Source organism: Maylandia zebra, linkage group LG19 (genome assembly GCF_041146795.1).
Source record: "Maylandia zebra isolate NMK-2024a linkage group LG19, Mzebra_GT3a, whole genome shotgun sequence".
In the NCBI taxonomy this organism is placed as follows: Eukaryota; Metazoa; Chordata; class Actinopteri; order Cichliformes; family Cichlidae; genus Maylandia; species Maylandia zebra.
In genome coordinates this window covers 10,545,177-10,563,113 of record NC_135185.1, presented here as the reverse complement: position 1 = coordinate 10,563,113, position 17,937 = coordinate 10,545,177, and the positions used below count along the sequence as shown (strand labels likewise).

Genomic DNA, 17,937 nt, shown 5'->3' with positions numbered 1-17,937 from the left:
ATGAAGCCCACCCACGTGACCGTGAGAGCGTCACGTGAACCTGCAGGAAGTACATGACGTCAGTCATAATCTATCTGAGAACCTGGGAACATAACCCACGTAAAAATGTTAATAACTTATTTGTTAACTTTGTATGGAAGAATAAGCACCATCATCTAAAAAAATCATTGTTTGTGGACCTAAAGATAAAGGTGGTTTTGGCCTTCTGGACTTCATGGGTCCTGGACTATACATTTAAGGTGAAATGGCTAAAAGAACGCTTAAAATCTCCTGGATCATTATGGCATTTCATTCCACATAACATTTTTAGAAATGTTGGAGGTTTACACTTCCTATTGTCTTGTAGTTACAGTATATCAAAGTTACCAGTTAAAATGTCTGCATTTTATCAACAGGCATTGTTGGCTTGGAAATTATGTTATTCACATAACTTTTCTCCACATAGATCTATTATCTGGAATAACGAATGTATTACTAAGAGGAACAAATCACTATATTTGCAGAATTGGATTGATAAAAATATAATCTATTTAAAAGATTTATTTGACTCTGAAGGCCAGCTACTTAGTTACAATGACTTTATTACAGAAAAAACATTCCCTATCAAATTTAAAGATTTTAGCTCTGTAATAAAGTCCGTTCCCAGCGGACTGACTGAGTTGATGAAAAGCTACAAAAACAGAACACACCACATGCATCCGTTAACACTCTTTATATAAATGGTATTGATTTCTTAAGCAACAAATGCACCAATAAACATATTAGAGAATGTTTGTATAATGCAAAGAAAATAACTCCAAGAGGGAAGTTTTTTTGGAATGCTATTTTTGATAATATCAACTGGGATAAAGCGTGGCTTGTTCCTTTTAGATTTTGTATTACAAACAAAGTTAGAGAATTACATTTGAAAATATTACATAACATATATCCATCCAACATGTACATTTCAAGATTCTGTGACATTGATAGAAAATGTACCTTTTGTAAAACTGAACTTGAAAGTGTTACTCATTTGTTTTATGGCTGTTCATATAGTGCTACATTTTGGAGAGAGCTTGAAAATTATATACTGTGCAAGACAACATACGAAATCAAAATTGAAGGGAAGAACATTATCACTTATTTTGAAACTAAAGAAAAAAAAAATGTGCCATTGTCAATGTTTATATCTTATTAGGGAAATTCCATATACATAAATGTACATTTCAAAACTCAACCCCATCATTTAATTTGTTTTTGATTGAAATTGAATATTATTTAAAATCTCTTAAATTAACTTCCAATAAAAAAGGTTTATCATTGATTGAAATTCATTCAGAAATGTTTAACAAATGAGCTGTCACGACTTTCAAGTACTAAATTATGAAGTCTGTCACATCCCCCCCCCCCTTTTTTTTTCACTTCTTTTTTTCTTTTTTTCCTTTATTTATTTATCCTTCTTATTTCATTGTACTGTATATTGTTACTTTTATTTGCCTTGTATGTCTACTGTTCAGGCTGAACTGGAATGACTGGCTGTTCACTTTGTAATTTCAATAAAGTTTGAAAAAAAAGAGAACATAACCCACGTGATCTCCGGTGTTTTAATTAAATATCAGGATTCATTCAAAGGATTTAAAGAGTCTAATTAATTAATTGAACACCTGGTCCTCACCTGCAGGCAAGACGAGCAGCGGGAAGTATTTGAAACAATAATAATAATAATGCTGATGATGATGATGATGTTCAGGCTGTATAAAGTCTTCAAACCAAATATTAAAACGTGTGTTTGAGCGAACATTAGTACAACATTAGTACAACAAACCTTCGTTAATAATTTTATAACTTTTGTTAGTTTAAAAAATATTAACGTGAAGTTTAAACGTCTCGTGTTTTTAAACTAAACAAGATTTCTGAGTTTTTATTCTTTTTGTATGAAGCTGCCGGTTCGTCCTGATGACATGTGGAAGCAAAACTACGGAATCCCGGCAGGATCGTGCATGAAGCATTAACACGTTTGCAGCAGTTACAGCAAGTGACCGTTAGAGGGCGCCATTTATTCATGATAGGTCAATATAATATAATATAATATAATATAATATAAATATAATATAATATAAATATAAATATAAATATAATATAAATATAATGCAAATCTAAGATTGGACGATTGTGTGTCAAACACAAAGAAACATCATCTACCCGAGCAGCTTCTCAGGTGTCTAAGACCAAAACAATATCATTCATAATATTTGTGATAAGATCAACGAGAGATCAAATTCAAAAAACACAATCAAGAGCCATCAGTGAAGCTCTCATCTCAGTCTTCAAGGAGACGGTGAAGCTGATGAAAAGATAACAGAGCTGCAGAATAAATGAATGAGTTCCTCAGGCTCTGTTGAGACCATCAAAGAGGAGTGGAGGAGATCTGGTCCCTCAGGCCAATCGCAGCACCTCAGCTGTGCTGGACGTGGCACATCATCAGGAGAAACCACGACCTGTGATCACAGGATTCACCTCTTCTCCCCACACAGAGCCTTAGTATGGAACAATAAGGACATCTCATATAAACACCAGGTTCTCCTTTATCACATGTGGTTTAGTGACGGAGATGTGACGGTGGGTCAGATGTTTAATCAAAATGATTTTCTGTCTCATGCAGAGCAGTTCACACCGTATCGCCTCCTGTCAGTTGTTTCTTATTTAAAGACACACAGTCATCACTCATCATGTCCTACTGAACCAAACCAGCCTACACTTTATTAATGAGCTCAAACAGCACTGAGAAGACCCAACCTGGTCAAATCAAGACAATATGTTCGTGACACCCTCAACATATGAGACTTTTGTTAAATTATATCCAACTTTTTTTTTGCCATGCTTTGTTTTGGAGGATAGAAAAATCTGTCTCCGAAGCCACCAGGCTCCTGACAGGTGGAAGGCTCATCCTGATTGGACAAAGCAGACATCCTTCATGGAGATGAACTCACGCAGGTGCCAACGGCTGTGTCCCAACTCAGGGGCTGTGTCCCAATGAAGTACGCATTTTAAGTGCGGTTACGTCACCGCCACGCGACGACGGCTGTCCCAATTCGAAGTGTGCTTCAAATGCATACTCCAAATGCGCCGTCGATTTCCCCAAATATCAAGCGTGGTCCGGTGCACGCTTCGTGGTCCCATATATCCCACAATTCATAGCGTGGCGGTGGGTGTGGATAATTTTGCTGCAAATTACGGCAGAAGGGAGCGGCCGAAGAGGGGTTTTCTTTTCAAAACTTTATTGAAATTATAAAGCGAACAGTCAGTCATTCCAGTTCAGTTTGTACAGTAGACATACAAGGCAAATAAGAGTAACAATATACAGTACAATGAAATAAGAAGGATAAATAAATAAATGATAAAAAAAAAAAAGAAAAAAGGGGGGGAATGTGACAGACTTCATAACAACTTTGTACTTGAAAGTTGTGACAGCTCATTCCTTAAACATTTCTGAATGAATTTCAATCAATGATAAATTAACTTCCAATAAAAAAAAGTTTAAGAGTTTAAGTAATATTCAATTTCAATCAAAAACAAATTAAATGATGGGGTTTAGTTTTGAAATTGACATTTATGTATGTGGAATTTCCCTAATAAGTTGGAGCGGCCGAAGAGTGAACTGTCAAAAGTACTGAATATGACGACACTTATGTGCTAATGTTTAATAATTAAAGTCAGTCATATGTCCACAAACACACAACAAGCTGAAAGTCAGTGATATATGGACACACACACACACACACACACACACACACACACACACGGAGTGCAGAATTATTAGGCAAGTTGTATTTTTGAGGAATAATTTTATTATTGAACAACAACCATGTTCTCAATGAACCCAAAAAACTCATTAATATCAAAGCTGAATGTTTTTGGAAGTCGTTTTTAGTTTGTTTTTAGTTTTAGCTATTTTAGGGGGATACCTGTGTGTGCAGGTGACTATTACTGTGCATAATTATTAGGCAACTTAACAAAAAACAAATATATACCCATTTCAATTATTTATTTTTACCAGTGAAACCAATATAACATCTCCACATTCACAAATATACATTTCTGACATTCAAAAACAAAACAAAAACAAATCAGCGACCAATATAGCCACCTTTCTTTGCAAGGACACTCAAAAGCCTGCCATCCATGGATTCTGTCAGTGTTTTGATCTGTTCACCATCAACATTGCGTGCAGCAGCAACCACAGCCTCCCAGACACTGTTCAGAGAGGTGTACTGTTTTCCCTCCTTGTAAATCTCACATTTGATGATGGACCACAGGTTCTCAATGGGGTTCAGATCAGGTGAACAAGGAGGCCATGTCATTAGTTTTTCTTCTTTTATACCCTTTCTTGCCAGCCACGCTGTGGAGTACTTGGACGCGTGTGATGGAGCATTGTCCTGCATGAAAATCATGTTTTTCTTGAAGGATGCAGACTTCTTCCTGTACCACTGCTTGAAGAAGGTGTCTTCCAGAAACTGGCAGTAGGACTGGGAGTTGAGCTTGACTCCATCCTCAACCCGAAAAGGCCCCACAAGCTCATCTTTGATGATACCAGCCCAAACCAGTACTCCACCTCCACCTTGCTGGCGTCTGAGTCGGACTGGAGCTCTCTGCCCTTTACCAATCCAGCCACGGGCCCATCCATCTGGCCCATCAAGACTCACTCTCATTTCATCAGTCCATAAAACCTTAGAAAAATCAGTCTTGAGATATTTCTTGGCCCAGTCTTGACGTTTCAGCTTGTGTGTCTTGTTCAGTGGTGGTCGTCTTTCAGCCTTTCTTACCTTGGCCATGTCTCAGAGTATTGCACACCTTGTGCTTTTGGGCACTCCAGTGATGTTGCAGCTCTGAAATATGGCCAAACTGGTGGCAAGTGGCATCTTGGCAGCTGCACGCTTGACTTTTATCAGTTCATGGGCAGTTATTTGGCGCCTTGGTTTTTCCACACGCTTCTTGCGACCCTGTTGACTATTTTGAATGAAACGCTTGATTGTTCGATGATCACGCTTCAGAAGCTTTGCAATTTTGAGACTGCTGCATCCCTCTGCAAGATATCTCACTATTTTAGACTTTTCTGAGCCTGTCAAGTCCTTCTTTTAACCCGGTTACCCAAAGGAAAGGAAGTTGCCTAATAATTATGCACACCTGATATAGGGTGTTGATGTCATTAGACCACACCCCTTCTCATTACAGAGATGCACATCACCTAATATGCTTAATTGGTAGTAGGCTTTCGAGCCTATACAGCTTGGAGTAAGACAACATGCATGAAGAGGATGATGTGGACAAAATACTCATTTGCCTAATAATTCTGCACTCCCTGTATATATATATATATATATATATATATATATATATATATATATATATATATATATATATATATATATGTATATGTATGTATATATGTATATATATATATATATATATATATATATATGACTGTTCAGTCATATATATATGACTGTTCAGCACAGAAATGAAGCCCAACAATCATGTTTTACAGTCCCGTGGTCTCAGCCTCAGATACTCAACTAATCAAAGTGATGTCATGGCAAAAATGAATGACCAACAAAACATTTTTCTCCTTCATTTCTGTCAAACAAAGCTGTATGTAACGTGTCTCGCGGTTAGTATCATGGTTGCTAGGCAACCTGAACAGCGCGACGAAGCGTATACCGTCCCATTTTACAAGCCTCTCACTTCCGCACTTCTCGTACTCATAGTACGCACCGTACGTAGTACGCGTAGTGCGCGTACTTCAAGCGTGCAGACCCTGAATTGGGACATAGCCAACGACTCAGACAGATAGAAGCATGCAGACATAAATTTCATCACATGCAATAAATAACTGCAAAAAATGTACTTTTTTTTTTACAATTTGTTGTACTTTTCGGTTTGTTTGGTTGTTCTGGATCATCATTGGTTAAATATGTGTTTACAAATAAAAACAACATTAGGTGTTAAACATGATCACGGTTGACTTGAGAAGCGACATCTGCGACATCCCGTGAACGCAGCAGATAGGGGTGTGTCGAGGCGTGGGGGCTATAAAAGGTGGGCTGTGCGCCTCTGTGGTCAATCACCTTTCCTCCCCCCAGCAGAGCACAGCCGACATGAAGACGCTGCGTGTGGTCGTCCTCGCATCGCTGCTGCTGATTCTCCAGCTCAGCTCACAGGTGAGTTACGTTTTTGTCCAAGTGTCGTGAGTGTCGTGTTCGTGCTGAGGAGTTGCATTACGTTAAGAAGCTTTAAATGTCGCGTGGAGGGGCAGGAGAGGCTGCGGGACAAACTTTTTGTCAAACGTTAAATTTAAACACCTGATCAAAGGTGGAGGTAACTCTAAGGGCCTCTCAGCCTCCCCACGGTGTGCAGCCGCACTTCCTCAGCTTCATGGCGTCTCTTGTGTTGCAGATGGCCCGGGGGCACGTGTCCACGGCGTCCCCAGCGTCCACGATCAAGTCGTCCACGATCAAGTCCTCCACGGTCAGCCCGTCCACGGCGTCCATTATCAAGTCCTCCACGGTCAGCCATTCCACGGCGTCCACGGTCAAGTCCTCCACGCTCAGCGCATCTACGTTGTCCACTATGACCGCGGCGTCCACAGTAAAGTCCTCCACGGTGAAGGCAGTCTCTGCCACGGCGTCCACACTTTCCACTGTGAAGACTGCGACTTCTCCAAGAAGCAGGCCTCCGACAGGGACCGGCTCCCGGGGACCCGCCGCCTGCACTCCGCTGCTGGCTCTGTTGGCTCTCCTCCACAGCTGGTCCGGATGACTGGATCCGGATCGGCCTGGACTCCGTGGAAACTTGGAAAGGAGGTTTAATAAAAAGCTGTTTCCTCCTGAACTCTGAGAACAGGAGTGAGTCATGGAGGTGCTCCTGTTTCCGGTGTCACTGACTATGAAGTTTGTCTAAATGCTGTAAAACATTTGGGACTGAAAGGCTGTGCTTTGATGTCAACTGAATAAAACTTAAAATCTAAGACCACGTGACTGTTTCCTTCCTGTGCGGGAAAAGTGAAGCTGCATGAGTGAGTTCAGAGCCCCGATGGTCTGACCCGCTGTGGCTCAGTCACACCAGGTCTGACTATCAGGCTCCTTCAGCCTCTTAATCTGGTTTCAGCTATTTTAAATTGGCACCCTAACCCTGACGAGAAAATCTGAGCTTCCTGTGGTAATGCTAGTCAACACAGGGCACACCTGCTGCCTCACATGTGGTGAACTTAGGTCTAAGCCTCCAGATTCAGAAGTTTCTGTGTGTACATGCAGAAAGGTTTTAATTTGGAACTCAAATATACAGCTAACATAAATGTAAAACTGCTTCGGGACTGAGACGTGACTGTGTCCATCTTATATACAGTGTATTCTAGAAGGTGCACTTTTACCAGCAGGACGCACCGTGGCTCAGTTTTTTTCTGAGGGGCCTGAAGTGTCTAAAGAAAATCTACCCACACCTTGACAAACATGTGCTGCTGGTATAAAGCAGGATGGATTGGTGCTCGCATGTTTACACCGAAGTCTGACTACTGTCCAAAATCAAAGGATCCAGCCTCTGTTTGCTAGTCTCCCTGTGAGTCACACCAGCTCACTCTGCTCATCAATAACAGCTCATAGCTCCACAGGCATGCTGGAGGCAGAGATCCCTCCCTGCACAGATACTTTCTGAATTATTAACAACCTTTAGTTTATTCAGACTTACACATCAGACCTGTTAACATTGGAAACATGTTGGTTAGAGATAAACTACAACAGAAACGGGCCGAGTGAGAAGAGGACGTTTATGCAAAGTGATGAAGACGTGAGCGAGGTGTGTGGGTCTGTGAGGATGATGTAATCTTCCTCAAAATAAAACTGCGTATTTCCTTTACTGTTTGAGACGGGTGCTAGTTTCCTCTTTCTCTCACGCTGTTCACCTGATGGTGCTGCATTAAAAACCTCCATAATTCACTCTGTAATTTTCTAAATATGATGCAGAGCTGAGTAGCCTGTTAGTGTTTCTTCTATATGACCTCTGAGGTTTCTTTATTTCTGCACAATGGACTGAAATTTGGTACAAACATGTCCCGCCAGCCACCTCGATTCTTCTCAGCCAGTTAAAAGCCTGAATCACTTCTAACAGTTCGGACTCCTGTCGACACGGCCTGCAGGTATGCACGGCCCACCTTATCTCACAAAACACTTTCTGCAGGTTATTGTGTACAAGCTGGGGACTTGCAGGCGACTTTTTTTTAGTAACGGGAGTCTTACTGGCTTGCAGGTAAACAATCCACATTGGTGAGGTAACCTCCAGCTGGCCGTTGCACTGTGAGGTTAAATCAGCAGGCTGGAGGACGGGTTTCCTGCTCGCTGCCCAGCAAACACGTCCCCACAGAGTCGTGCACCAAAACATCCAGCAGAAATCAGTGTGTTCACAGTCTTTACAGCTGTTTAGCTGATGACATGTTAATGATGTCAAAATAACGTTTCCTCAATAGAACAATGACACATGATCAATATAAAGTCAATAGAAGTCATTCCTTTCCAGCTTTGACTGACAGGCCAATGACAATGAGAATAGTGCGGTGCTCATCTAGTCATGTGGCTGGAATGGAGTTAAAGACACACACACACACACACACACACACACACACACACACACACACACACACACACACACACACACACACACACACACACACACACACACACACTCCAGAGCAGCGTCTGTGAGTCAGCGAGCGGCCGCTAGATGTCACCATATATACATCAGCGGTAAATTCAAAGCCTATAAAAGCCCGACCTGCGCCTCCCGTTCATTCACTGTTCCTCCACCCGACAGAGAAAACGAGCCTCCATCACCTCCAGCATGAAGACGCTGAGCATCGTTTCCCTCGCAGTTCTGCTGCTGGCTCTCCGTCTCAGCTCTCAGGTCAGTTTCACCATTGCATCTTTTTAATAAAAACTAAATCTTTCAGCACCTTTTCTTTTAAAGATGCGGCGGAAACGCAGTTTGTTTGCGCCTAATTAAATGCGGACATAAGGAGCTTTAAGGCTTATGTTGAGGAGCATCCGAGACTGAAGGAGAAACTCCAAACTTCCACAAACTCCGAGTTTAGAGCTGTGGAAATAACGTTGGGCAGAAATAAAGACCGGCGGGTTTTTCGTGCCCCCGGGCCTGATGAGTAAAAAACAACGTCAGTGTTAAAATGTGGAATGAGTAACATTTATCGTGGGAGCGCAAAGAATCCCGAGTGGAAGATTCCTTACACCAGATTTGAGGGTAGAAGTAAACGTGAGGGGAAATTCTGTTTTTGTGGAATTTTGATGAAATGATTAAAATGAAGATTTTCGCTCGCGTGGTGTTTAAAGTTTTCACGGGATCAGGAGTTTGTCGTGACCCTCCGTGATCGCAGTTCGCTTTTGTGTGTTTCAGAGGGCCGAGGCAGCCAGCACCGCCCTCCCCAGCACCAACACCTCCACCACCAGCTCCACCTCCATCTCCACCAGTGAACCCACTAAGAGTGGCTGCGGAGGTCCCGCCCTCTCCACGCTGCTGCTGTCCCCGCTGCTGCTCGCGGCTCTTCTGTTTCACGCCTGAGCGAGCGGACACGGCACAGCCGTCACGCGTGGACTGGAGACGCATCTTTAGTTTTATTCCAGATTCAATGTATTTTTTCTTTGAAGTGAAATCGTTTTCAGTGTTGATGGGAAATGTTTTGAAAGGAGCGCTCGCCGCCCCGATTGGCTGTCTTTACGCACCCGTGAAGAAGACAATCCGTTTCAAGTGATTGTACACGAACGAGTTTTGTACTTTAGACCAGATTTCTCGAATTTTATAAAAAGAATAAAACTGTAAATTGTAGGAACACGTGACTGAGCTGTTGTTTTTTCCCCCGTGGAGCGTCACGGTATGTGAAGTATAGATGCTGGAAGAGGTTGAGCAGGTGAACTGAGAACACTGATAATCAGGTTTGGTGTCCGTGTCAGCCGCACAGGCGGATTATCAGGCTCAGCTTAATCTGGTTTCGGGTGACTGTAAATAAACGTGCGGCTGATAGAATCGAAAAGCAGCTATTTTAAAGCCTGCTCTGCTCTAGATGTGCAATTATGCACATTTACGCAGCTGCTTGCATTTATTCTGTTGCATAGAACCGTTGGTTGTACAGTAGAGGTGTGATGGTCAAACATCTCGCTTGAAAAAACTTTTATTTTTAATTTGAACCTCATCACAAAAGCTGAATCGCTTTTTTACGTTCAGCTTGTTTAACCTTTGCAGACTTGCTGAAAGTACCAGTATGAAAACTATGAAGTGAATTCTAACATGTAGACGCATCGCCAGGAGCGTTTTGGCCCATCTGACACAAAACTGCAGTAACTCGGCCTGGATGTGTTAAAAGCACGGATCACTTTTAAAAGTGGAGCGGAATGTAAAATTATACCAACTTTCTTTATATTATATTTTCAGTATGAGCTCAGAGATCCAAGAGATGAAATAATATTTGCAAAGTGAATCTGTGATAACTTGGAGGGAAAGAACTCAAAAGGGAGACACGCAGAGGAAGAAGAGGGAAAATACGAGGAGCTGAAGTCAGAATCAGTAAACAAGCTCAAACACAAACAGATGAAAAGGAAGTGAAAACTGGAAACAGTAGGAAAGACTGACAAACTGAGGAAGACTATCTAGTAAAGTAGGCTACACGGAGTGTGTACACTGTGACAGGATGCAGGGGTGTGGCTGGGGAATAATGGACAGGTGTAGATCACAGGTGAAAGTAAGACCCAATGAGGATGAACTGAAAAAATAAAGCAGGTTTCAGTCACAGCGCTGAAAACAGTATGAGAAGTTTGATAAATGTGACGATGCTGATTATTTAATATGTGGTGGTTTAAAGGTTTGATCAGTTAAGTAAATACAGCTTCAAATGAACAATATATTACATGATGTGTCACCATTATTTCACAAACATGAAGCCAAAGTCCAGCCTTGCTGCTTCATTATGAGAGTAACTATGAGCCAGGTGCTGCTAATCAAACACACACTTAACTGATCCTCATCAGGTGTGAGCACCTCTGTCAGACCAGTTAGCAGATCTGCAACATTTAGGTGTGTTGACACAACGTCAGTAGTGATGTTAGAGACCAACACTCAGTCTGTTCATAAGAACAAAGATCATCATTCTGCAGTGAGAGATTATCCATGAGTGGAAGACGTTCAAGAGGCTCACAGTTTTCTCAAAACTCCCAGGAAATTCACCTCAAGGTCCGTGTGAGTGTGAGTTAGTGGTGATTAGGGAAAAAGTGGGTTTTATTTACCCCAAAATGTAGAAATATCCAAAGTAAACTAACAACAGCAGCCCCTGAACTCAAGCCTCCAAACTGACTGCTCGACAGAATAACAGCAGCCTAACACACAGGAAATAAAGGAAACTTAAATGGTAGCTGATCACACCGGTTCAATACAATGGGGGGAAATAAATATTCAAAAAATCATCTGGTAAGTAACATAACCAACAGTTAGTTTAGCAGTTAATTAAAATAAATAATCAAACCCAAGATGAAGTAAACGAAGTCACGAGCCAAAGAAAGACTTTTAAGATAATTTGCTAATGATACGGCCCAATCAGCACTTCCCCTCTCTCTAAAAAAAAGTCTTTCTCTTCTCTGTAAAAACTGAGAAGAGAAAGAAATCTGTCCTTTCACACACAGTGGAGGCGTTTGCCTGTAATGCAGAGCGCGTGTTTCAAGAAAAACCAAACTCAGCACAGCTGATGATGTGGGCACCTTGCAGTGGTGCGGGCCGTGAGCTCCTGTGTACTAAAGTGTTGGCGGCAGCTGAAGCCTGGGTTGCACTAGCCCAAACCACCGACCTCGACTGAAGCAATGATGTAAAGCAGAAGTAAAATTTCCTCCAGAATGATGTGCGAGCCTTATAAAGTAACACAGAAAACCAGTACTTCAAGCTATTGCTGCTGAAAGTGGTTTTCTGAGCTGATGATGGTGCAGACTCAGTGTTTCAGATGGTGCTTCTGCATTTTGTAAATGGTGTTTATCTGAGGTTGCATTTCCCTCAAAAACCTGGAGATATGATGATAAGGGTACGAGGATGTTACTGTGAGGCTGTGGGTAAAGTCAGTATCGTAACATTCAGAAATCAGTCCTGCTAATAAACCCGCATGATGTACAGTGTTGGAGAAAGTCAGTGAATACAACGTGGTGTTTTTGTTTTAATGCAGATTTTCTTTGTTAAAACAAAGTTGTTCAAACCTGCCAGTGCTGTGTGAAATGAATATACACCAGGACAATGACTGAGCTGATGGGCAGACATCCTCCTTCAGGGTTTCCTGGTGGAGAGCACAATTCCCTCAGTCACACTGCATCCCAAACCACCACAGTGTCTGCCTGCTGCTGGGATGTTCCCTTTATGAAACGCTGTGAGTCTGACGCAAATCTAACAGGAAATGGTTCAGCCTCTGCTATCAGTCCACAGAATATTTCACTGAAGTCTCGGGTATCATCCAGATGTTTGTTAGCAGATGTGAGATGAGCTTTTGTGATCTTTTTGGTCAGCAGTGGTTTTCTTGGACTCTCCCACAGTCTTTTTTATTTTTTTTTAACAGTTGAATCATGACCTCTGACCTTAACTGAGGCAGTCGGGCATTCACATCAAACGTGGATCATCAATAATAACATCTCCGTGCTGGATCAGTCGGGGTTAAAGAGACCTGGTGTTGGTCACCAGTGGAAACTGTGCAGAGGAGGATGCAATCTGACATACTGGGGGTTTTCCCGGTGGGTCGACCCACTTTGGAGTGATGGGCCGGTCTGGAGGGCCTACACTCAGTGAAAGTGTAGCTTTTAATTATTGTTCAACATGCTGCAGTACAACAAAGACATAACCCAAAAACTGTGCCAACCTGATTATCTATCATCTCTGATGCTGAGCATCCAATGAGATGATGGCAGAGGATCCACAGTGGTGACACTAAGGGGTGCAGTGGGAACACAGTATGCACTCTGTGTCATGATTCTTCCCTCAGGTGTGTCCTACCACTAGATTACACGAAAAACTCGGAATTCCATCCATTCGTTTCCTTCCTTGTCTAATTCAGCGTTGCTGGCGCCCATCCCAGCTGTTACACGGTCAGCACTGTCAGGACTCGTATTTGACCTTATATATGGTGATGGCTCTGAAGAAGAAACGGGGTTAACCAGCAAAATTAGCAATCTGGTGGTTTGCAGGATGCCTGACTCGGCTCAGTCGACGTTATAAAGGATTATATCGACGCTGTACAGTAGATGATGTAGAGATTTCACCAAGAATAAGAACAAAAAGAGAAGCAGCACCTCAGCCATGATGAGTAATTTGTTGTCTATACGATCATAAAGTTCCCTTTTTAAACATGCTGCACTGATGCAACATGTTCAGCCTGTCACTACATCCTGTAAAAACTGGAACCTGAGACGGTTCAGACATTTTAAACAAAAACTCTAAAGTACACAGTGTGGATTGTTTTAGACTGAGCTTGCTGCTAGTCAGGCACGAGCAAACGTTTGTTTGTACTGCTCTAAATACTCAGGCGTACTTACTACTACTAAATTATTTAACCAGTTTAGAAAAACATGACAAGTTTAATTCGTTTATTTATTCTGGTTATTTCTTTTACAAAAAAGGTTGTAATGTACAAACATGCATGTCGAAGGCTCTGTGCAGATACAGACTTGAGAGTTTAAATAAAATGTACTTCCTGTACTTGTTTAAAATGGTTCTTTGAAGCTTTTGTGTTTCTGTACATTCAGATGTTTGTGGCCAAAGTTTCTTAATTTTCGGTTGTGAAATTTTGATGAAGTTCACTAATACATGACAGCTCAGTCTGCTGGAAATGACACAATATGTTCAGTGTGTTGATTAGTAGATTAGCAACCGGGTTTACATGTTTGTGCAAAATAAATCTGAGCGACTGGATAAAAATGTGGAATATTGTTTCCCTGCGTTGTAGAAAACAAGTGGAGATCTGTGCTTAGCTGAACTCTTGAAGACATTTGTAAAAGAATAAATGTAGTGTGAAACCTACAGGACACTTTCTGTCATATTGTGCAAGAGTTGAGTTTGGCTTTAAGTTGGTGTAAATGTGATTTTTAAAGGAATTTCTCAGTTAAATTTCTGCATCTGGAGTTCCACAAGGCTCTATCAGACATACTCTAAGACTGTATTTCCTTATTTAAACGTAAAGATGCGTTTTTTTTTTCTATTATAACAATAAAGGTTATTTATGTAACCTTTATTTTAACTGGATAATACTACAATGGCTACTACCAGTAATTATTAGTAATAACAACTAGAAATCAAAGTGTTTAAAATGCTTCCAGGCGGCTCACACACTTCAGAAGCCAGTACTCTGACATGTTTGGAAACTGGACTGTCAGCTTCCTGGTTTTCAACCATGGTGATGATGATGATGATGATGATACCAACCATCTTGACCTTTTCTCTCTAACTTGACCTCCAAACCATTGGGTCTGAGCGGTCCCTGTGATACACGGAGACACCTCAGCACCCTCCAGCTTTAAACGCATGTCGTAGGAGAATCTGAAGCGGCAATGACAGCGACTGACCACTAGAGGTCGTCATTTATCTATCGTTAGTTAAATCGAAGCCTTAGATGACAAATTAAAGGAAAAATTCAAAACCTATATCCCTGCTTATTAAAGGGTAATACAATCAAATTAAAGAAGCATTTTCCGATCAGAGCATCAAGTTAAACTTCTAGGATATAGATCTGGGCTGTCAAGTAGCAGAGGAGGATGCTAATCAGTTTAAGCTGCTTTGGTGCTAATGAAATTAACAACAAGTGCACCAGAGGGCTAAAAGTGAGACAACCTCCGAGTCGGGAATGATTTTACAGACGGAGGCCACTGACATTGTCCCTCCGTGTGTTTTCACTCTGATTTTCAGGTGTCTGTAGGTATGTGCCCTCTGCAGGCTACTTTAATTTCTTGGCATCCTTTCACTCCTGACACATGACCCAGTGCACATCAGTGCAGGTATTCAGCATGATTTATACCCCACTGAAATCTGATGAACTTTGAACGCTACTTTAATTATTATTATTATTATTATTTTTACCAGTGTATAATGGTAAATAGACTGGTTCTTATACAGCGCTTTTCTACTCATCTGAGCACTCAAAGCGCTTTACAATGGAGCTGTTAGGATGCCTGGGTCGTTGACCCAGGGTTTTTGAGTGTATGATATTATTTATATTTTCTAGTTTTTTGGTTTCTTTGAGTTCTGTCTCATGGTTTATGTCTCTGTCTTCTTTAGTTGCTCTGTCTCCCCTATCACCTGCATCCCCTTGTCTAGTTCGCGTCTATGTGTATCCTTAGTTCCTATATCCCCGTGTCCACTCAGTGTTTGTGTCTGCCCTGGTCCCACGTCTCTGTTCCCTCTGTAGTGCCTACATGTGAGGCTGTGTCTTTGTTCAGTCTGTGTTATGTGTTTCCTGTTTTACTTTGAAGGTCTCTGTCTTTTCTCAGTGTGTTCAGTTTACGCTTCTTTGGTCTCGTCAGTTCTGATTTGTCCCAGCTGTGTTTCCCTCCTGTTACTCATTCCCTGATTGCTCCCTCTGTGTATTTAAGCCCTGTGTTTCTCTGTGTCCGTGTCGCGATCTACCGTTTATTTTGCTGTGTGTGTTACCTGTCCACCGGTGTAAGTTTATTTTGAGTTTTTCTAGTTATGTCATGTTGCGTTCAGCATTAAAGCCTTTTTGAGTTCACGTCTGTCTCCGGAGTCTGCACCTTGGGTCCTATTCCTGTTTGCACACAGCCGTCACCTAACAGGAGCAGGCTACAGACGATGATGCTCACAATGCAGAATAAGCTGTTTGACAAACAAACAAAAGAACACACGGAACAAACATGTAGTTATAATGGCGGGGAAAAGCAAAAAACAACTGAGAACCATTGCATAATTGTCTTGAGTTATTCGGGGGATTTGGTGTGAAAGACGATCCCAGGGTGCTTAAAATACTGTTTTAATTAAACATTATATAGCATTATATTATGCTGTCTTCTGCTCCTTGAGCAGCTCTATCTCCGCCTGAAAGCGCCTGAAAGCAGCATGATGAAGGCGGTTTCTGTGTCGGTTGGGTGGGGGCTATAAAAGGTGCGACTGCGCGCCTCCTGTTTCAATTGCCTTTCCTCCACCGAGCGCAGCAGTTTCCCATCACATCAGCATGAAGAAGCTAAGCATCGTTTTCGTCGCAGTCCTGCTGCTGGCTCTCAATCTCACCTCCCAGGTCAGTTCAGCCCGTGTTTAAAGCATCTTTTTACACATTTTCCCTCACAGAAGAGGCGCAAACTGCCGTGCGTAACGCAGCTTGTTTGCGCATAATTAAATGCACAACTGCCAGAGCAGCAGCTGTCTGCAGCTTCAGCTCAGAATTTAGTTCAGTGTTTGGCAGAAATGGAGACGAAAGATTCTCTGACAGACTTTGATTCAAAACCTGAAGGGGGGGGGGGGGGGAGCCTGGAGTGAAGTGCGTGAATAATTCAATTTGAGCTGAAGGCGGTGATGATGAGAGTGACTCCTGTGTCCTGGTGCAGTGTCTATTCGTTAAACTCATGTGGTTATCTCATGTTTTGCAGGTGGCCGAGGCACAAGGTAAAAGCGGAACCGGAGGCACCAACACCCAGAACTCGACTACAGCCGCACCGTCGAGCGCCAGCGGGAGTCCCGCCGCCTTCACGCTGCTCGTCGCTCCGCTGCTTCTGTCCACGGTTCTCCTGCACGGCTGGTCCGGATGATCTGATCCGCGCTGGACATTCGGAAGCCGGCAGGGGACACAACGTTAGTGTTTAATAAAAGGCAGAAAAAGGAAATCACATAAAGTAGGGAGCTTAACTATTTACTGTTGAGCGGGCGAAACGAGCGCGACGCGTCCCGGGGCGCGACGGGGCCCGGGGCGCGCCCTGCTCCTTTCCGCATCCTGCTCTTCATCAACTCTGAAACGCAACCAATCCTCCCGCCAGTAACGGAACATGCTCGATGATAATTCAGAAATATTGAACCCTGTGGAAAACATGTGTATTCATGTGTCTGACAACGACTGTATGTAAATGAGTTCTGTACTTTCAGAATGATGCAAATCTGATGTTTGACATGTGAATGCTGTGAAATTAAACTTTAAATTGTAAAAAATATATAGTCCAGTGTTTTATTTGTGGTGGGGTTTTGTTTGTTTTTGTGTAATTTCCTGGATTTCATGACGTATAAGAGGAAAAATGTGCAGAAGCCTCAAACGTGAGCCAAGAGCATCACATCTGGATCAGGTGCGGGGGTGTATCAGACTCTAAATTTGGTTCCAGGTGAAGGTAAACGTGTAATCCTGTTTTTACAGGTTAAACATGAGCATTAAACGGAGTTTCTGTCGGAAGTTCTGCATGCACGTTATCAGCTTGTAACGGACGTTGCCTTAAAAGCTACAATTCATGGATGTTTTTATTTAAAAAGAATAAATAGATAAAGTGGGGAAACAACCCCCCCCCACGTCTTTAAATCCTCTGTGCTGTAATTTCATGGATTTCTTTGCGCTACTTCTGCATGCACCGTCACACATGCTTACGTTTCTTTTTCTTTTTTAATTGGCTGATCCAAGCGGCTGAATGGAACCCGTGGGCCGTGATTGTGCTGCTGGAGCGCGTTTACTTACTGTATCTGACATAATCTGGCTGCTGTGAGAGCTCCGTGCCAACAGACCGTCCCAGCAGGCTGAGCTCCAGCTCTGTGCGCTCTTCCATACGGTCCATGGATGCAGCCGGATCACTGGATACTGTTAGATGATAACTTCCCGTTTCCCCCATTTGTCTTAAAAAAAAATATAATAATAATAATAATAATAATAATAATAATAATAATAATAAAAATAAAAAGACAAACCAG

General features: G+C 42.2%; 1 protein-coding gene and 2 long non-coding RNA genes across 3 annotated transcripts; all 3 read left to right on the top strand.

Moving 5' to 3' along the window:
• Positions 1–6,037: 6,037 nt before the first annotated feature.
• On the top strand, positions 6,038–7,003 carry LOC105941268 (uncharacterized). Its single transcript, XM_012923389.4, has 2 exons — positions 6,038–6,197; positions 6,433–7,003. Exons 1-2 carry the CDS (start codon positions 6,135–6,137, stop codon positions 6,793–6,795), a joined length of 426 nt encoding a protein of 141 aa, XP_012778843.3. The 5' UTR covers positions 6,038–6,134; the 3' UTR covers positions 6,796–7,003.
• Positions 7,004–8,829: 1,826 nt separating this feature from the next.
• On the top strand, positions 8,830–9,872 carry LOC143413963 (uncharacterized). The gene is made up of 2 exons (XR_013094526.1): positions 8,830–8,928; positions 9,433–9,872. It is a non-coding gene; the product is annotated as an uncharacterized LOC143413963 (long non-coding RNA).
• A 5,818-nt stretch (positions 9,873–15,690) lies between these two features.
• LOC101479953 (uncharacterized) lies at positions 15,691–17,204 on the top strand. The gene is made up of 3 exons (XR_191580.5): positions 15,691–15,705; positions 16,084–16,294; positions 16,644–17,204. It is a non-coding gene; the product is annotated as an uncharacterized LOC101479953 (long non-coding RNA).
• Positions 17,205–17,937: the final 733 nt, after the last annotated feature.